The 21,361-nt window shown below is 42.5% G+C and overlaps 1 protein-coding gene across 2 annotated transcripts; it reads left to right on the top strand.

Moving 5' to 3' along the window:
* The first annotated feature begins 13 nt into the window (after positions 1–13).
* ewsr1b (EWS RNA-binding protein 1b) lies at positions 14–21,086 on the top strand. 2 transcript variants are annotated; one of them, XM_060907538.1, is made up of 16 exons: positions 14–82; positions 7,353–7,389; positions 7,952–8,003; positions 8,342–8,501; positions 9,555–9,750; positions 9,900–10,117; positions 10,670–10,817; positions 15,816–15,853; positions 16,174–16,197; positions 16,288–16,403; positions 17,835–17,964; positions 18,561–18,671; positions 18,983–19,115; positions 19,214–19,299; positions 19,901–20,117; positions 20,430–21,086. In XM_060907538.1, the coding sequence occupies exons 1-16, from the start codon at positions 67–69 to the stop codon at positions 20,464–20,466; spliced, it is 1,719 nt and encodes a 572-aa protein (XP_060763521.1). In that variant the 5' UTR covers positions 14–66; the 3' UTR covers positions 20,467–21,086. The 2 variants fall into 2 exon arrangements, with proteins under 2 accessions (XP_060763521.1, XP_060763522.1); XM_060907539.1 differs by having other exon boundaries at positions 8,345–8,501.
* Positions 21,087–21,361: the final 275 nt, after the last annotated feature.

Raw genomic sequence — 21,361 nt, forward strand, 5'->3', positions numbered from 1 at the left:
TGCTTGCGCGATAACATTTGTACTACGCATGCGCGCCGGTCGGTTATTCTGAAGGGAGCAGCGAAAATGGCGTCCGTTACAAGTAAGTGCGGTTTCTCAGTAACGGCTGTTTAAAATTCGCCTTTATCTAGAAAATATGTGTTAGATTTGTACTTATACATGTTTACTGCATAATTGCTTTGACTTATGTACAAACTGGTCTTTGTCGGTTGGGGAAAAACAAACGAACAAAAAAACTACGACGACGCTGCAATTGTTCTGTTCGGTCGCGCGCGCATGCAGCGAGGGTTAGCCTCTTAGCTAAGCTTCCGGTTAGTTCATATTCAAGTTTTATAAACGTTTACGGGTTTTTAATGTTTACTAGCTATACTAAACTATACACTCACTCATAATATATGCTCACATAATAAAATGTGTAAAGTTAATAAGCAAAAACAGGAAACCTGAGGAAAGTGTAAATTTAAACTGGTGTTAGCTAGCTAGCTAGCCGGCTAGTTTCATTAAACGTTCTTTTTACAAAGCTAACGAGGCTTGGGTAACGGTTTAAACAGTGTAATTACTATTTTTTTTTAAAGTTATCCGTTTTAAAAGTACAAAATACTTAATTTTAGTTAATTTAGCTACTTTTTTATCTCAATATGCAAATTTGGTTTAGTTTTCCGCTTTGTGGTCGAATCAGAATCTGAATAGTGTTTATTCTGGAGTACATTCTCACCTCTAAGGAATTCTCTTTGGTGCTTAACAGTTATGATAAAATAAGAATTAAAGACAGTTATATAAATAGAATTTTAAAAAATAAGAATCTAAAATATACAAGTTTGAAAAGTGGGCATATTTCAGGTGTGTGTGGCTTGTTTTGAAATGTGAGCCGGAATGTGCAATAAAAGTTCACAGAATGAAGATGGATGTGCAAAATCACAGTTCAGAGACGAAGTACATTAATGCCACAGATCGAAAGTGTGAGTTTAGTCAGTGGGGTCTCAGGCCTTATTGACGAGGCAGCTGCAGTGGGGAAAAAGCTGGCCTTGTAACGTGAGGTTTTTGTTCTGATGGTCTGCAACCTCCCATCAGAGAGAAGTGACTCAAAAAGGTGGTGTAGAACAGAATAGAATGTCTCTTATTATCACTGCATAAATGTACAACGAAACTTAGTTCCTCATCGGAGAGCAAAGCCTGCATACGTGTGCGCCACCACTCTTGAGCACCCCAGCCCAAGACCTGTCCCATGTTAACCTAACTAAGAGAGAAAAGAAAGCACAACTTTATTCATTACACACTTGTGAACTTTCCTTTCTGCATTTAACTGCATGTCTTTGGACTGTGGGGGGGAAACCCACGTAGACACAAGAACATGCAAACTCCATACACAAAGGTCACCGTTGGCCTCGAACCCAGAACCTTCTTGCTGTTAGGCGACCATGCTAATCACTACCCCCCCCCCCCCCCCCCCCCAATGTTCAGGGTGAGAGGGGTCGGTCACGATCCTTTCTGCTCTCAGCAAAGCAAATGATGCGCTGCAGTCTGCCCTTGGCCCTGGCAGTGGCATAGCAGATGATGGAGGAGGTGAGAATGGACTTGATGATGGTGGTGTAAAAGCGCACCATCATTGTCTTTGGCAGGTTAAACTTTTCAACTGCTACAGGAAGAACGTCCTCTGCTGTGCTTTTTTGGTGAGAGCAGATGTTTGTCTCTCACTTAAGGTCTTGAGTGATTATAGTGTCCAGGAAGCAAAAATACTTCTCCACAGAGGTTACTGGGGAGTTGAACAGGGTGATGAGGGTAGGTATGGCAGAGCTCCTCCTGAAGTTTAGTCATCTCCATTGGCTTTAGAGCATTACAAGTTGTTCTGCCTGCAGCAGGACACCAAATGGTCAATCTCTGACCTGTACACAGGCTCCTCATCAGTTACCCCTTTTCCACCAAATCAGTTCCAGGGCTGGTTCGGAGCCGGTGCTGGTTCACAACTCGTTCAACTTGCGAGCCAGCTGAGAACCAGCTTGCTTTTCCATCACTCGCGGTGCTAAGAGAAGACACGTCAGTTACGTCATTGTATACGTCATTACGTCGCTGTATACGTCAGTTACGTCGCTACGTTTGCATAAACCTTGGTGCGAATATCGAAGCAAAAACAATGCAGAAGAAGCAACAACAACAATAATAAATGGATGACTTCGCGTTTGCACAGCTGCTGCTTCTCATCACTTAAAAATGGTGATCTTTCGCGGTCTTATGGCCCTTTTCCACTACCCTTTTTCAGCTGACTTCAGCCCGACACGGCTCGCGTTTCGACTACCTTAGCGCAGCACGACTCAGCTCGCTTCAGCCCTGCTTAGCACCCAAAACTCGCACGGTTTTGGAGTAGGGCTGAAGCGAACCGAGCCGAGTGGGGCTAGGGGCGTGAGCAGACACTCCCCTGTGCACTGATTGGTGAGGAGGAGTGTCCACACACGCCCCGCGAGCATGCTGGGATCTGTAAACACCGTAAACCCGGAAGAAGAAGAATTACGAGAATTTCTGAAGCCTTATGCGCCTCGCCTCATCTATACGCTCTTGCCGGTATCTGTTGGCGTTGTCGGTGACAACAAGCCTCAGCACCAAGACCAGCAACACTAACGACTCCATGTCCTCCATGTTTATTGTTTACTATCCAGGTCGTGAGACTACCGCTTAAAAGCTGACTGATGTCACTGTTTGCGCCGCCTAACGACATCACGTGACGTCCACCCACTTTCGCTAACTCCACCCAACGTGTCCACCCACTTCCAGCCAGCATGGTTCAGTGCGGTTGTAGTTGAAATGCAACTCCAACAGCCCCGCTCAGCTTGACCCAGCTCGACTCAGCTCAGCCCAACTCAGCCGCGTTGGTAGTGGAAAAGCGCCATTATTGTTGTCGGTCTTAACACCCCCCACCCCCCCGACGTAAGCGGTTCTTTCCTCTGGCCCAGCAGAGAGTTGGTGCTAGCCTGGAACCGGTTTTTCTGGCCCCAGAGCCAGTTCTTTGTCAGTGGAAACAGAAAACCTGGTTCCAAGCTAAGCACTGGCCCCGAACCAGCCCTGGAACTGCTTTGGTGGAAAAGGGGCAACAGATGAGTCCACTGAGGGTGGTGTCCTCTGAGAGCTGTAGGAGCTTGACAGGCTAATGACTGAAGGTGCAGCTGTTGGTGCACTGGGAGAAGTGGGGGGGGATCCGTTGCTGATGGTTTGGGAGTCAGAGATGCATTTCCCTGGCTTCAGGTGCTGCTTCCTGTCAGACAGGAAGTCAGTGATCCACCTGCAGGTGGAGTCAGGCACACTCAGCTGGTCGAGCTTGTCCTGCAGAAGAGCCAGGATCACGGTGTTGAAGGTGGAACTGAAATCCACAAATGGGATCCTAGCATAGGTTCTTGGAGTCCAGGTGCTGGAGGATGAAATGAAGAGCCATGTTGACTGCATCGTCTGCAGATCTGTTAGTCTGTAGGTGAACTGCATGGGGTCCAGGAGCGGGTCACTGATGGCTTTAAGGTTGTAAAGCACATGGTGCTCGAAGGATTGCATAACCACCAAAGTCAGGGCAATGGGTCTGTACTTATTTAATCCTGTGATCCTTGGCTTTTTGGGGATGGGGATAATGGTGGAGGCCTTGAAGCAGGCTGATGCATGGCATGTCTCTAGTGAGGTGTTGATGTCTGTGAATACCGGAGACAGCTGATCAGCACAGTGCTTCATGGTAAATGGTGAGACTGAGTTGAGACCTGCTGCTTTGTGGGGGTTCAGCTTTTCAAAGAGCTTGTCTCCAGAATGGAGAGTTAAGGCTGTGGTGGGGGAGGCGTGGTACTCCCTGGCAGCAGTGGGGGTGGTGGGCTGGAGTGTGGAGTCATGGGGGATGTTATCAGGACAATCCCATTGTCTTTCAAAGTGACAGTAGAACTCACTCAGTTGGTTGGTCAGGCGCAGGTTGTTAACAGAGTGGGGGGCTGAAGGTTTGTAGTTGACCTGTCTGAGCCCTTCCTTTCCAGACAGGTGTAGTGGTTGGCTGAGAACTGGTGTTGGAGTTTCTCAGAGTGCAGTCATGTAGCTTCTCTCAATGCCTTGCTAATCCTGTTCCTGTCACCACTTCTGAACGTGTCTTCCTTTTTCTGCCTTAGCTGTCTGAGCTCCTCTGTGAGCCAGGGTTTGTCATTTATTGTAACTCACCCTGATGTGTGATGGAACACAGCAGTCCTCACAGAAGCTGCTGGAGGACGTTGCATCCTCTGTGTACTCCTCCAGCCTGTTGGTAGCGGTCCTGAACACGTCCCAGTGTATACAGTCCAAGCATGCCTGAAGCTTCTCTGCAGCCTCGTTGCTCCACACTACAGATTTCGTCAGCTTTAATTTCTGCCTGTATGTAGGAATCAGGTGGACCAGGACATGGTCAGACTGGCCCAGTGTAGCATTGGGGACAGCGTGATAGGTATTGTTGACTGTAGCAGTGATCCAAAATATTCTCCTCTCTGGCCAGGTGTTTAAACTTGTGTATTTGGGTAGTTTGTGGCTGAGGTTAACTTTTGTTAAAGTCACAGAGGACAATAACTTGGGAGTCCAGGTTTGTCTGCTCCACACCCAGTATCTGATTGGTCAGCATGCACTGTGTGTTCTGCACATTTGGCCTGTGGTGGAATGGAGACACTGACCAGAATGAATGAAACAAACTCACATGGGGAGTAGAAGGGTTTACAATTAATGATAAATGATTCCAGGTGAGGAGAACAGTGCTGCAGGATCGCTGCACCAGCTGCTGTTCACAGAAGATAAACCTGGGAATATTGCCTAGTGTGAAAGTTTGTGGCCCCAGGATAAAGACTTGTTTTTGACCAAAGTTTTGATCACGAACAATTTGTGTACGAGTTAATTATCTCCTACATTTCAGCATATCAAAATTGTTGGGATGCAAAAACACAACTTTCTGTTTTATTCTGACCATTTTCTTATACGTCAAGTTCATGTCTGTAACTTGACAATAACATGGTTTTACCATTTCCAGGGATGAAAGTCTTCCTGATTTACTCGGATATCTGGATATTTGACAAAACTCTTGAAAATCTCCGGTTTTCTGAAAGGAGAAATTTATTTTTCGGATTTTCACGTTCCTAGACGCGGCGTAATACTTCGCATCATCCTCGCATGGGCGTGGTCCTTAAATAGCCCAAACATAGTTCATTGATTAAAGACAGGTGTTCTTTAACAGCGTGCGTGCTGGAGCTCATTAGGTGCGCGCGCCTTCAGGTGCATGTGCTAAGGTGCGCAGGACTGACACCGTTCTGCGCAAGCGCAACACAATTGCACTAGAAAGCATGTTCAAGCTGCCAGTGTAGCTCTTTTTAGTTGCAAATTACAAGCATTTCCTCGTGTTGTGGTTTAGAAGCCAAGTTTTAGTGCCATTTCTAGAACACTTCAAGAAAACGTGGAAGAAACAGCAGTAATGGAAGAGCCGGTTTCTAAGCTGCCTAAAACTAGCAATGGGAATTTATTTTTTGTTGCATAATGTACTCAGGCTGACAGTGTGTGGGGGGCCCCCCCCCTTGAAAAATCCTAGCTACGCCCCTGATTTATGAGAAATTTGGTATTCATTGGTGTGTTTAAATTTACAGACAATATGAACTAATGTAAACAATTGGCTTCAACTTGCATGAATATGAATTGGAAATGTTTAGTTCACTTTAGCTTCTGCAAACGCACAACTCTACTAAAAGATTGATAAACGAGGCTCAACGTCCCCAACATTGAAACCTAAATGCTTTACAGACCTTTACTTTTTAACAGCACTGTTTTGGGATTTTGCTGAGTTTACCTTCAACTGTCGTTTTTTTTTTCCCCCAAAAGTAATGAACTGTGTAGCCAGGAAAATCACCGCGTTTTGTAAATGCACTCCTGAAAATTACTCATTAACTAGGGGAATTAAATTTGATATTTTTGACATGTTAATCATTAATGTACATGAAAGAAAAAGGCTTAAGTTATAACTTGTTTTAGTGAAAATAGTACTAAAATGCACTAGAATGCAGGGTTTTGCGTGGTGTTAAAATATTTTTCGGGGGACACCCCCCCCCCCCCCCCCCCCCCCCCCATATCTTAGTTTGACTTTCAAAAGTTCAGGGTTTTGTTTTTTTTCTTTGCTCCATTTTCATCTCTACATTTCACCCTCCTTCCCTATCTCTTACACCTTTATGCAGTTTCATAAAATCAGATATTTCTTTATTGATCCCCATGAGGGAAATTCAGGTGTTGAAGCAGCTCAAGTACAGAGTAACCATGTAACTTAACCTACACTTATCTATTTAAAAAAAGCATAGAGATATTGTACAATATAATAAATAGAATAGCGTAAAGAGGGAGCTAAATAAGGACAATTGCTCGCAACAAACAAGAATTGGTCATGGCACTCCCATCCACTAGTGGTGTAGAGCCATATAACGTCATCTCAATAAAGGAATGTATACATCTGCAATTTCATTCATTTCAGTGCAATATAATTTTGTTCTTTCTATTGCAAGTGCATTTTCTTTAGTGATTGTGTGTACATACACACATTCTGTAGAGTACCATCACGTTTAATTTTTACTTTCCGTTTTCTTTCTTTACAACTTTTTTTAAACTATCTTTACTTATGGAGCATCACACTAAGCATTTCACTGCGTCTTGTACTGTGTATGTGACAGTCTGAATTTTATTTGTAATAATCCTGGTCGTGTTTATCAGTGTATTATACACAGTTCTATGTAATAAGTAGCTGTGTTGTATAGTTTATTCGCAGTGTATGAAGATGTGTACATGCTCAGGGCACGTACACACACAGCTCGTCTGCATCTCTGTACGTAGCCATGTTTTAGCGCTGTGACATCACTCCCCTCATTATACATCATGTCTTGATCCCTGCCCAAGCCATCATTGCTGTTTTCATTTACTACACACACACACACACACACACACACACACTTCTCTACAGCATGGTGTGAAGGACTGGGATGTAAATGTCGTGTTAAAGCAGAGCCCATCTTTGTGTGAGCCTGAGTTTACACAGCACATTGTTCTGCCTCTCATAAATAACATTTGGCTTTGGGGGGGGTTGAGGTGTGTGTGTGTTAGTCAGAATTATGTTAACACTTAAATGGTAGAAACCATTTATTCACAAAACATATATGTACAAGATGACTTACAGAATGGTCTCAACCTGTTCAACACATACAACCAGCGAGCAACAGCACCATTTAATCCATCACCTGTGGTGTACGTCTGTCTGCAGGAGAAAAATAATCCATTAGTGTTAACATAATTTTGACTAACCCTGTATATAGAGATGTATCTGACACGTTTCTTCTCTTTTGACTTTGTAGATTATAGTAGCTACAGTCAGGCTGGTGCCCAGCAAGCGTAAGTGTTTTTTTTATATCCACTCTCATCTAGCGTACAAATCCTGAGTGACCCCATGGGTTTTTATTCTTCTTAAATTGCTATGGTTTATCAGTGAATTTTAAAAATTATTGAATGGCGTGTTGAGCTTTTTGATCTGTTTAGTCTGTGAAGCAAGTTAGTTTCTGTTCTCACTTATGTTATAGCTCCTTTTAAACAGTTGCTCCCTCACCAGACTGTCTCTGGTAGTAAAACAAAAACTGGCTCGTTTTGTTACTGAGAGATCTCAGAAACTGTAAACTCCTCTATCCTGAAGATGTAGAGCTTAAAATTAGTTTTACCTCTGGCACTGGAGACTCCTTCCATATTTGTTTTTGGCATGCCCCTGTGTGCGAGCCGTTACTATAGAAACGATAACGTATCAGAACGAGGGTGTTAATATAAACCTGCGCTGCTGTTAGAGAATTAATCAATGCCACCTGACCAGTCCGAGTCCCACAGGGCTGTGGTGTAATGATTACAGTGATTTAGTGTTAACTGTGGCGATGTTGCAGTGCACTGAGTCACTTTGGTGTTTCCGCAGGTACGGCTCATACGCAGCCCAGCCCGCTCAGGGATACGCACAAACGGCACAGGTATGTTCACAATCCTCGTTCGTAAACAACGAGTTGGTAGGTTTAAATGTCTTATCACATAAAAAGTGAGCAAATTCAAACACAGCTTTGTCAGAAAAGAACAGGAGGAAGGGGGGAAACTGAAATACAGAACAAATTGGATATACACGGTATTGTGCATAACTTAAAGAAATGCATTTGCACTCTGCAGTAATTCTGTGGATGTTTGTTTTAATGGATTGAGATTTCCAACAGCTAAAGCACAATGGGTTGTACTGGTTTTTCAAAAGTGTGTACAGTATTTGCAGGATATTTGCATGCCTGGAGAGTGAGGTGTGTGTGTGTGGGGTGTTTGCCAGCAGGGCTTTCCTCAGCAGGACTACAGTTCATACGCCCAGCCCGCCGCTGCCACTGATTCTACTTACAGCCAAACAGCTGCCTCTGCTGCTGCTGCTGCTGCTGCTGCTGGATACACACAACAGCAATACGCAGCATCGTATGGACAGTCCACCACACCAGGTACGCCGGAGATCAGGAAATGTTCAGTAGATTGTCACAAAGTGTTTAGGCTGTAATTTGATCAACATGCATGCGGTTAACTCTAAGCCTGGTTGAGTGTTGTGTAAAATTAGCTGTGTTGGATTCACATGCAGAATATCAGGTTATTGGTTTACATGTTTAGGGTAATCTGATTGAGCTAGAACTCCAGCTGATTGATATAAAGGCTATTTTGTCTGTCAATATTTTGTACCAGTGTTTGTGTTGCACCGCTGACACTAACTTGACATCTCACATTTGAGCTTAGAACAGTCAGGTTTATTTGGATTTTTTCAGAGTTGTAGTCCAATAACAATCTAGAGCACAGCAAGGCAGTTCTGAGTGATTTTAGAAATAAAATGGAACATTTGTAAAGAGAGGGGGCGGGGGAAACTAGTAATTCATTTAAAAAAAAAGGGAAACAAATGTTTAAAGTACAAAAAACTTAAAATTATGTTGAAGTTTAAACATGTAGCAGTACACATGACAAGGAAAAGTATAAAGATGTATACAAAGGAAGAAATTGTACACAAATGTAATGAAAGTGAAATTTTAATTCTAGTGTTTGGGATGTTTAGTGCTGCTGGGATCAGAGTACACACGTTCAGTCTGATTTTTGTCGTAGCCATGGCTGACAAAATTCCAGCGTCAGGGTCTAATATGAACGTTGGGAAAGAACATCAATGAGAAATACAGTGTGCCTTGGGCAAAGAACAACGGTGTGACGTCTGGGATGCTCCATGACTCCCTGATGAAGTGTCACATGGCAGGATTTTGTATTTTCTTGCCTAGTTTGACAGCTCCTCCTCCTACATAGTGTTCCTGGATGGCTGTGATCAATTTCTTGACCTTCCTCCCTGACGACTTGTAACAACATGAACTCTTGTTGGTAAAATCAGCTGTGAGGGTGTATGGTGTCTATGTAATCAGATTAGTCTGGTTTAGCTGTTCTATGCGTTGTATATTTAAGTGTTAAGTTGTGTGTAGGTGAAGGCAGTACTCTCATTCTCTCCATCTCTCTCTCTGTTCCTCCAGCTGCTTATGGCACTCCTCAGGCTGGAGCTCAGGGCTACACTCAGCCTGCACAGGCCTACGGGACTAGCAGCTATGCTAACACCACTGCAGCTGCCACTCCACCGGTCACTCAGGCGTCGTACGGCACGCAGCCGGGATACACCGCCCAGTCCGCTTACTCTGGATACGGCCAGCAGGCTGCCTCGGCTCCACAGAGGTACCGGCAGAGCTTCCTGTTTGAACACCCATGCTTTTGTAGCTGTATGGTGGGGGTTCGTGTGTTGCTGCGTGGATGCTGTTCTGTGTGCATGTTTAGATTATGGTGGAAAAATGTCAGTAAACCCACTAATGTTTTCTGGCTTGTAGTTACAGCGCTAGCACTCAGCCCACCTACACCCAGGGAGGCTACCAGGCCCAGCAGGCGGCCTACGGGGGGCAGCAGCAGGCTGCCTACACTCAAGGCCCGCCCCAACAGCCTCCATCTGCAGCCTACCCTCCTCCTCCATCCAACGCCTCCTATACTCAGCCTCAGTATGGTCAGGCTGGCGCTGCTCAGAGCGGATACAACCAGTCTGGACCCTATGGTGAGGTTCAGTCCCGTGCACAGGGTCGCAAACTAATGAGTGACTGTCGGCTTCAGAATTATTGGGACCCTTTATAAAATGTACATGGTTTCTAATTTAAATTTCTATACCAAAAAAAAAAATCAAATAATTCAAGCTGTCAGGGCAGGGTTTTATTTGGAGGGCATAAGAAAGGATGGGTTTTTAATAAACTTTATTATTATTTTTAAACTGAATGTAAATTTTTATTTTTTTAATTAAACATGATGGTTTTTGAAGAACTTTTAAAATGTTAAATTTAAGTTTTTTTTTGTTTTTTTCTAAATGGGAAGTCACACAATTACAAAAACTACTTATTTCTTAGTGATTGACTTGAGATAATGCTACAGGGTTCTAAAAATGTGCACAGTAATTTGTAATCCAGCGTATTGTTTGTTTCCATTGCCAATACTCATTTTAAGAAAACACTCGTGCTTTTTATGGTCAGTAATTAATTTGCGCGTTAAGGCAGTGTGAGTTTATTGGCTGTACAATATAACTGTTTAATAAACTCTCCTCTGCTACCTTGTGCAGGTGGTTACGGTCAGGGCGGTGCAAGTGGAGGTTATGGTGGCTCTCAACGTGGAGGTTACCCAGGAGAAGGCCCCGGTCGTGATGGTTATGACAGGCCAGGGATGCGTGGTGGACCTCGGGGTCGCGGCCCAATGGGTCGGGGAATGGGGTAAGTTCGAAGTCGTTAACCATTTCAGCAACCTCCTCATTCCTCCTCAGATAGGCTCACCACCACTAGAGCTCAGCTGTGATGCTTCAACATGCATGATGGTGTACATCCTTTTTACACATACACAAAGAAAAGAGCTTTCATTATTCTGCTCTGCCGAGTCGCTTTTTTCGTTTTTAAATGGTGTTCCGCTTTCATCTAGCTAGGCTCATCAAAACAAAATGGAGGCTCTTTAAGAACTGCATTGCTGATGACGGACACAAATTTGGGGCTCACAGATTTACAGCTGCCTTTAACACTGCATGTAGTTAATCGCTCTCTTCCTGAAATGTGAACATCCACAAAGGAGTGGGTTTTTTCTTTTTAAATTAAATCCTGCTCCACTTGGTGTAATTTTATCTGGTGCGTTTAATTGTGTGAAATATGATCGGGTTTTTTCATGATTTAATAACTAGTGCTTGTGCGTGCATGTGTCTAACAACTAGTGACCCCATGCTGTCTGATTCTTCAGCTGTCCTGCTAATGCACGAGCGCGGATTAATTTACTGTTAGACGCGTTAAATTGCAAAACCTGGTCAACTCCAGTGCACTTGTGCTAAAAGACTCAGTAACTCATCACTGGCTCTATGAACCTCAAAGAAAGTGGGTTTTCAGCTCTGTAATGTGTTCACTCAATATGAGACATGAGTTTAAACATGAACACCACAAATAAGTTGCTGCTGTCATGGGGTTTGCAGGACCTTGAGTTAAACCTATGTGGGTCTGTCTTAAGATTTGATTTCCCCTGAGTGGGAGTGTTCGACTTTTTCAACTTGCTCCATTTGCTGATTGCAAAGAGCATTTGTGAACATCTGTGATCACTGTACAAGCTCCAGGCCTTTCAGGCTTTACCATCCACTTCCATGAAACAGCTGGAGCAGTTCCTCATGTGGCCTAGGGCATTTTAGTGGCTGTAGGGCTCAGCAAAGGAGTCATGGTTTATTTAGTCATCTTACAATTATTCCTGTCCAAGGGTATGTTTCTGTTCTGACTCTACCCAAACTCAGTCCGAGCTCCACATGTTCACCTGGGATTCTTTAGAGCTCTGATTTCTTGTTAAATCTATTTGTAGTCAATCACACAACAGCTCTTTCACATTTTAGATCGGTTTGTGTGTTCGTGGTATTAGAGTTGTTACTTCCGCCTATGGTGAAGTAGTGTATTCCTGCTATTGTTATTGGTGCCCTCTGCTGTTTAAACAACATAATTACAGCGACGGGGGGAAAAGTAAGATTAAACAGCCTGATGATAATCACGATTCAATTTTTATTTCTAGTCAAATCTGTATCACGATTTATTGTCCCATGATGTATTGTTGCATGCCTGTGTGGATCTGAAAGCTGCAGCTTTTCCCAGAACTGAAAGTTTCTCTCTTGGACATGCAAAACCAGATCTTGAGCAGAAGTAAATTTCTAAAGTTGGTTTTAAAGTCTGTCCGTCTCTGAAAGTGAAAACGGCTCAAACAACACTTAAGGATTTGGTTCAGATTAAAGTGAAAGACGTGGGAAATGTTGGTCACTAAATTTCTTGCTATAGAGATCTTGGAGTCACGTGACCGTAAAGTACACAACCGCCATCGTGTCGGTCAAAAACACCGCTGAATGCTGCTGCACTCGTGTACAGAATGGCTCAATTTCAACCGACGGACTACACGGCTCATTTTTCTAATGAACAGATAACTAGATATGTCTAAAATAAACGATCTACAGATTTGTGACCCTTATGGCTTTCCGGACGGAGTTTTCACGACCGGATTTTGAACTGCCAGAGGTGGAATACCCCGACGTGTATGATTACCTCATCAACTTTCCCTCACTGTTCAGTGGTGAAGCACTGCGTGCTTATAAATCTCTGGACAGTTATCTCTACAGAAATTCAGGATTTGTCAGCGACTCAGATGTGGCATCTTGTAAACAAGAAAATGATCCTCACTGGATGGGTAAGTCACTTAAGTATTGAGTATAGCACTGACCAGCCGATTATAGAATAGAATAAGGTAATTCCAAATCGTCCGTCTTGTTTACATGGATCTGGCGTTGGAGAGGTAGAGGCTTGGCAGTGGAGATTTGAGTGGCTGTTTTCTGAGCTTAGTCAACAGGCCGGCTCTGCAGCCTCGCTTTTGCTTCCACTCCCGGCGCCGCCTCCTTCGCTTTGCTTCCGATAACAATCCATGGAGACCCCGCTGGTCTCGCAATCTGGTCTCGTCCGGAATGTTGTTTTTTTTTTTTTTTTTTTTTCGTCCGGAATGTTGTGCATGCGATGGAAATCGCTACAAACCGTCATTTTCTGCTGGAAACCAATGTCCAGTAAGTCCATATGGTTGTAGTGGATATTGAAGTCCGGTACAGACGAACAACACGCAAAAATACACACAAAAAACATAAAACCCGTGCACAGGTAGGGAGAGCTTGTAGCCACAGCTGTTGTAGTAGAATTGTATATAGTAGGGTTTTCCAGAAGAAAAGGTTGAAGTAAAAGCAGAAGTAGAACCAGAAGTAGAAGGCGGAATATGGCGTTTGACCTACAAGATGGCGTCTGTCGCAATCTGGATCGGCTGTGACGTCACATGCAAGATCTCTATAAGCATCTTTCTTGCCCTGTCTCTCCATGAACCTGATCGAGAGAATCCCACTTGGGGAGATGTTTTAGATGGTTTTTCAGTTATATTTTTAACAATGTTTGTTAAATTGGCTCTTTACACCAACATGATCACTGCAGGTTTGTAAAGTGTGTAATTAGCAGGAAAACTTCCCAGGGAGGGTTTATTTATTTATTTTAAAACGGACTTGTGCAGTTATTTGCCCTGAACTGATCATCAGATACTTGCTGAATTATTTTTTTGCTTGAGGTTCTGTTTGTGTCCAAGTCTCCTTAAGTATAATCACACTGTTGGCTCATGGGGAAACTGGCGTTTATTTTTCATCTTTTTATAATAAATTATCTTGTTGGTTGTGTCCACAGCATTAAGCTTTATGAGCCATCTTTTATATACACCAGAGTCCAAGCTAAACAGAGGGTTATGAATGTTATTGAATATCAAAACCTTTTTTCCTTAATTTATTCATGTCGGTTAATTAAGGCCCATGCACCAGGGGGTTTAATGCCCGATTGTGTCCGAGAGGGGTAATTTATTCTTTTTGCTGTTTGAGATGTTCACCATGATCAGGCTCTCCAAACCCAACACGCTCTTCAGAAATGCTGGTCATCAGGGTCTTGCCAAAAAATTTGACTGGTTGTCTTAAGGCAGTCAAATTTCACAACAGTCTCCATTTAACTCTGCCCAATAGGAAGCCTTATCTTATGCATTTTGATGGGCTCTGAACTTTTTAAGCACTCTTTCTGGAGGATTAATCCAGTTTGTGCCAGATTTGGTCAGCGTGGAATCGTGTCAAGGTATCGTGGAAAAGGATTGTGAAGAATTTTGACAGGACAGTCTTTTAATTTGACCTCGAATAAACCAGATTGGGTGTGATGACCTCCCCATGTTACTCCTGACTGAAGCAAAACGCTGCTGTCCCCTGGGTGCTTGGGCCCCGTTAATTGCTGCTTGCAGATACAACTCGGGGGAGATAAGACATGACTTTTAATGGTGACTGCTGTTGAGTGGGCTCTTTATTTATCTTTCGTAGTTATTTCAATTTTGTATCCTTTGGAGCCAGACTTTTATTTAAACTTGTTCACATCTGAATTGGGTTAATTTTTATAAAAGCAGTATTGTTTGGGTTTTATTTTCTGTTCATTTATTCATTCTTTTGAGTGGTTTTTTTTTTTAATTTCCATTAAGTTTTTATTTTTTTTAAAATGTAATACCATCAAATATTTTTAATCTAAAATTCAGAATTTAAAGCCTTTTTTAACTATTTTTTTTTAAGTAGGAAAAAATGAATGAACAAAAATCTATGCAGAATTATTTGCTTTTTTTCCTACAACTTTTTTTTAACCTTTTGCAAATTAACATTTTTATTTAATGGGATATTTTATTTTTTCCATATTTAATGGTAAATTTGAGTTGTAGGGAATGATTTAAGGCAAATTAAGATAAATATAATTCTTTAAAACGGACTCGGGATCCTAACACGGGTGGAGCTCAGATGAACTCGCTCGTTTTTTGAATAATTAGTGCTGTGATAATTGTTTGAAACTACGAGATCGAGTTTGAACATCACGAAGAGGAGCCAGACGTCTGATCTGTGTCCAAGTTAGTAATCTTCTCTTTATTTCTAATCTAAGTGTAATTTATAAAGTGTAAAAGAGGTTAGTGTTCACACCTGTGCAAGTGTTTTACCTGATTGTTGTTGACTCATTGTGGGTTTTCTTTTCCTTCTCCAGCAGAAATGTGGTTTGAGAATGTATTTCGTGTTGGGAAACACTTGAAGGTCCAATTTCTGAGTTTTCTCCTGTGAGGTTGCGGCTTTAGTGTGATTTCACTGTTCATATTTAAGTCTTATTTTAACACTTTTTGTCATATTTGTATGCTACAGGTAACAGAACGTCATTACTTTAGGTTCTTCTTTCCGTATCAAAGCCAGCAGCTCACAGGGGTGAAGGGGAACTCGCTGAAATCAAGAATTTACTGTGTTTTTTTGTTTTGTTTTTTTTTCCCTCTCTTTCGATGTACTTTTTTTTAATCTGTATTGTAATTATTTATAGTTCAGTTTTTTTTTAAAGATTTTACTCAAAGGGTAAATTTATTTTTTATATGTACACATTATTTTTATCCACCACTGAAATATTTATTTTCAAAGTGTGATTTTTGCTTGTGTTCACATTTAAGGTTCATAAGCTGTGCAGTTATGCTTAAAATAATTTTGCTTACATCACCAAGTTCATACAATGTGATATTACATGGGGGTTTTCTTTAAAAAAAAAAAAGTAAATGAGGGAGGGGGATTTGTCCATGCGCTGTTGAAGTCCCCTTGGTTCAAGACTAAATGGAATTTCACCCATCTTCATTCGTAGCATGGCTGGAGACAGAGGTGGCTTCAGTAAGCCTGGTGGTAAGTTTATTACAGAGTATTACACTGGCTAGTCCTCTGAGTTTCTTCTTTTATGCCTGATTAGCGTTTTCTGTTGGTGTCAAATTTTAAAGCGTGGTTCCTTTGGGAAAGGGTTATCTGAACCAGAGTCCTTTTAGGATGATTTGGGGTTTTTTTCCCTATTAAAAACTTGTCCTATCCAAAGAAACTGTAAAATCCAACCCACGTCACCTCACAAGCAAATAATTTACCAAATACTGCTGCCAGTGATGCACTTTATCAGTCCTGCTGTATATAACGCTGCTTTTGTTCTCTCTCTTGGTTTATTCTCTGACCATCAGGACCCATGAGGGATGGGATGGAAGGTGAGCATTGCATCCTTCATGTTATCAAACACCTGAGGGTTTTTAATTGATTCTCGTCCCGTTTTTATAATGTTTTTTTTCCTACTTCAGGACACCCAGGTGAGCAGGATGAGTCTGAGAACAGCACCATCTACATCACTGGGTTGACTGAGAAGGTCACGCTTCCCGACATGGCTGATTTCTTTAAGCACTCTGGCACCATACGGGTGAGCGCTCTGAACAACACCGGAGTTTGTGTTGGTTTGGTTAGAAACTCGATCACACTTCTTAAGATTCTCTAGATTGGTTAAACTAGCCATTGAGTAATCACCTGATGGGTTTTAATCTTCACCCTTTCATCAGTCTGGTGTTAAGTATTTAATCCGAGTTCTGGGTTCTTGTGCAGGTCTGTGTACGTGCATGTGTTTTAAAGATTCATGTTTCTAAGGGAATTGAACCCCTTCTTTTTGAATGTCGTTAACTTTCTCTGTTCATGCGAAATTCCAACTGTGGCATGATTCCTCCCCCCCCCCCCTTCTTTTAAGCAGTAGTCTTTCTCTCTAACCTTTTTGGTTATTGAAATGCAGTGTATTTTTGTTTAAAGTTGTGATAAAATGGGAAGTTATTGGAGCGCACCAGTGTCTCAACAGTATGGAAAAATAATATACACAGAAAAATAAAAATGGGAATTCAGAGAACTCTACACTCCTCCTAAGCAATTTGTTTTTAATAAAGTTAGGATGCTGTGTAAACTGTAAGTAATGTGATTTTGCAAAATCATAGAAACTCAATTTAATTGAAAGTTGTACAAAGATAACACATCCGATGTTGAAATTGAGATTTCGTTGCCTTTTGAAAAAACTGTGCTCATTTTGAATTCAGTGCCAGCAACATGTTTTTATATTTAAAAAAAAAAAAATGGGACTGGGACAACAAAAGACTAGAAAAGTTGTGTGATGTTAACCATAACTAACTAGGTTAATTGACAACAGGTCAGTCACATGATTGGGTATAAAATGATCCAGAGAGGCGGAGTCTGTCAGAAGTGAAGATGAGGTGGGGTTTATCACTCTTGCCCCTTTTCCACCAAAGCAGTTCCAGGGCTGGTTCGGGGCCAGTGCTTAGTTTGGAACCGAGTTTTCTGTTTCCACTGACAGAACTGGCTCTGGGGCCAGAAAAACCGGTTCCAGGCTAGCACCAACTCTCTGCTGGGCCAGAGGAAAGAACCGCTTGCGTCAGTGGGGGGGGCGGAGTTGTTAAGACCACGAAAGATCGCCATTTTTAAGTGACGAGAAGCCGCAGCTGTACAAACGCGAAGTCATTTATTGTTGCTGCTGCTGCTGCTGCTTGTTTTTGCTTCGATATTCGCGCCAAGGTTTATGCAAACGTAGCGACGTAACTGATGTATACAGCGACGTAATGACGTGTCTCCTCTTAGCACCGCGAGCGATGGAAAAGCAAGCTGGTTCTCAGCTGGCTCACAAGTTGAACGAGTTGTGAACCAGCCCTGGAACTGATTTGGTGGAAAAGGGTACTCTGAAAGACTGGGTGAACAGTGCAACAATTTAAGAATAGCATACAACATTCTGAATAAGGGTTAAACTTCCCAGCTCTGTGTAAAACCTGTTTTTACACCAGTGTGACCTTTTGTGTTTCAGATAAACCGGCGCCTCAACCAGCCAGCCATCAACATCTACACCGATAAAGACACGGGCAAACCGAAAGGAGACGCCACGCTGTCCTATGACGAGCCGTCGTGTGCCAGAGCTGCCGTGGAGTATTTTAACGGTACGCGCTCTGTTCGACTCTCGTTCCCTCGTTTACAGAGTATTTACTGCCCTCTCACACAAGTTCATCACACATCAGGAATGATTTCTTCTTATTTTAGTAAATGATAGAGATGTGCTCTTCCTGTCAGGCTGTGAGAATTTAGTGTGGATCTGAGCTTTCACTGTCGTTATTAACCCTTTTTATATGCTCAGTGTTCAATTATGGACTTAGGGAAAATTATAAGATGGTAAAGGTTTCTCTCTCTCTCTCTCTGTGTCTACAAAAACTGAAGTACATCATCTCCAAGAATATTGCAGTTTAGTTTTGGTCATTTTTAAATAAATATTTAAGACCTGAATGTTAAACACCTCTACAGGTCTTATTTCTGTGTTACGTAGCGTGTCACTATTCCTACATATGGACTTTTTATATAAGTGATATTCAAAAATCATCTGACATGTAATTTAATTGTAAACATTTGGTGGTGAATGGGGTTGTTGGGGTTTTTATTTTTATTTTTTAAATAATGGTTTGACGCACTGTTAGATTTAGTGTGTGTGAGCGATCAGATGATGGTTTGTTGATTCTCACCTTCTGTGTTTCTGTTCCTCCAGGTAAGGAGTTCCAGGGGCGGAGACTAAACGTGTCGATGGCACGGAGGAAAACCGTACCAGGGTTCATGAGGGGAGGAATGAGAGGAGGACCAAACATGATGGATCGTGGAGGTACAGCTCCTCTGTGTGTGCATGCACGCACTCAGACAGCTTTATATAAACTATTATAAAGCTTCATTCATGTTTCACACACTTCTATTTATTGTTTTATGGTTGTCACCAAATGTACTGTATATAAAAACACTAAGAATAATGTCTTGGATATCTAGGTTTATTTATATTTATTCTATCAGGTTTTTCATGTCAGAAGTGCATGAATTAAGGGTGTCTGGGCGGGGTTCCCCCTTCCTTCCATCTGCCCTTTTTTATAAAGTGGTGAGTTGTTTTGACACTAGAGCTGATGCTTATCGTGTTCTGTGCAGGTATGATGGGACGGGGCGGAGACAGAGGTGGGTTCCCTCCCCGTGGAGGTCCTCGAGGTGCCATGGCCTGGGGAGGACCACCGGGAGCCAACAACGTCTCAAAGCGAGCCGGGGACTGGCAGTGCCCGAACCCGTAAGTCTGCCTGTCTGTCTCTCGGCTCTCTGTGGTTATGTTCAGTGTGAGTGATGCACTTCCTGACGTGTGTGTGTGTGTGTGCCGCATGCGTGCAGTGGTTGTGGGAACCAGAACTTCGCCTGGAGAACAGAGTGTAACCAGTGCAAAGCTCCAAGACCCGAGGGCATGATGCCTCCTCCAGGTAACACACAACTACTCATCCCTGCTTCCAATCAGTATAGAGTACTCAGTATGTAAACATGGAGATTTTCAGTTTTCAAAAATATATATATATACATAGTCGGCTCCAGAATTATTGGCACCCTTGGTAAAATGGCATAGCTAGCTTTCTCTCAAACTTAATGAGTGACTTTATAAACTCTTTCACTGAAGTACATTTATTTTGATCATGGGGACTCGTGTAATGGCTTAGTTTATCTGAATGCACATGTAAATAAAGCTAATGTTGTACTGTTGCTGTCGGCTGTTAGGAAAGGTTCTTTAATTCTAAACTTGCGTAGCACTACAGAAAAATCTTTAGTTTAACAAAGTGTATGATTTATATTTAAGGCTTTCCTTAAACGGTTCATCCTTTATTTATTTTAAATAGTGCTTTGGCTTTTTTTTTTCTTCCTCTTTCCCCTTCTCTCCTCCTCACCACTAAAGAGATATATTTATTTTAAATGCTGGTTTTTAAAGGGATGGCTCATGTGGGGAGTAATGGATGAAAGCTGGTGGTGCTGTGTATCGTGTGTGAGTGTTTTAGGTTGGCTCTAAGTGTGTGTGTGTGTGTTTTTTCTCAGGTGGAGAGCGAGGCAGGGGTGGGATGTTTCGTGGGGGCAGAGGGATGGACCGTGGTGGCCCTGGGGGAATGCGTGGAGGCTGGGGAGGAGAACCCGGGGGCTTTAGGGGTGGCCGAGGGGGAATGGACCGAGGAGGATTCAGAGGAGGAAGCCGTGGAGGACCGCCGATGGACCGTGGAGCGAGGAGAGGGATGGGGCCCGGAAAGATGGATATGAGGTACGACTGCCTGTCCTAACAAGAAGAGATGTTTTGTGTAAAGTATATAGATTTATAACTTGAGGAATAAACACACTTCAGGGGGAAGCGATCAAACCCGGGGTGGTGTTATGAAGTTAGTGTTGGTGCTAACAAGGTGATTGGTGTGCTGTTATAGGAAAGTAGTGTTTTTATTCCTTTTACACCACAGCAATTAGTGTCATCTGTGATCACCGTTTTTTTATTCATTAAACCATCTAACGTCTCTTTATCCATTTATAGTCCTGTTTAAAACAGTCATTCCCTCACCTGTGTGTCTCTCTCTCTCTGCAGGGATCAGCGTCAGGAGCGCAGGGACAGACCGTACTGAAGCCTTTCACACGTCCACACTGATGAGCCTGTGAAAGCTTTTTAAATGGTCTTTTTAATTCCAAGTCCATATTTATACAGTTATCGAAGCCCTGGCGCATACACACCAGCCTGTGTGACGACTTCTTTATTACCCTCTCTAGAAGTATAGTTTGAGGTTTAGGCTTTTTTTTCCAGTATGTTTCTTCAATATATTCAGTTTAATTTTGTGCCGTTATACCACTTCCCCTCCATGCAGCTTATTTTTTAAATAAACTTCAACTGGATTCTTTTTAACGTGATGTGTGACGTGTTGTGTGGTATTTCCTGTCTTCAGTGTGTGATGACTGGATGCTAATCGTGTCTCACTCCGTGTGGATGACAGATTTTGCTTTTATTAGCTCCTGTGGTTGAAGCAGCGATGTCGCAAAACAGCTGCTGTCCTGAAGTAATCCTGAAAATATTACTCACTTATAGTTGGTGGCTTTGTTTGAATGCATATACTTCCCCGCTTATTTTTATACATTGTAGAGTTGATCAGCAATAACATGCGGATAAATCAAAAGCTTCTGTAAAAACCAATTGTACCAAATACTGAAAGAATAAACTCGAATCATGGTGCAGTTCACACTTTCACCACAAGATGTCTCAGTGCTCCACTTCATTCCGATTACTGTACTTTTTTCTACTTGATGTCTAATTTTAGTTCATGTCTAATCCTTCAGCAGGTCTGATGTGCAGAGAAGTGTGTGTGTGGGGGGATTAACATGGTGATATTTTAAATATACAGATTTTAAAAGCGCTCTCTCGCGCGCACGGCTTCAGGTGAGACCGACACTGCTGCTGAACGGAGTTCGGTTTTGTTCAATAGAAATCTGTTACTCTGAGCCACTTGATTATTGGTTATCAGTAATTGT

This window comes from Neoarius graeffei, chromosome 24 (genome assembly GCF_027579695.1).
Source record: "Neoarius graeffei isolate fNeoGra1 chromosome 24, fNeoGra1.pri, whole genome shotgun sequence".
Classification (NCBI taxonomy): domain Eukaryota; kingdom Metazoa; phylum Chordata; class Actinopteri; order Siluriformes; family Ariidae; genus Neoarius; species Neoarius graeffei.

Coding starts and splice junctions, on each gene's coding strand:
- ewsr1b (XM_060907538.1), top strand. Junction 10,118..10,669: donor CAACCAGTCTGGACCCTATG/GTGAGGTTCAGT, acceptor TACCTTGTGCAG/GTGGTTACGGTCAGGGCGGT. Junction 16,198..16,287: donor CATGAGGGATGGGATGGAAG/GTGAGCATTGCA, acceptor TTCCTACTTCAG/GACACCCAGGTGAGCAGGAT.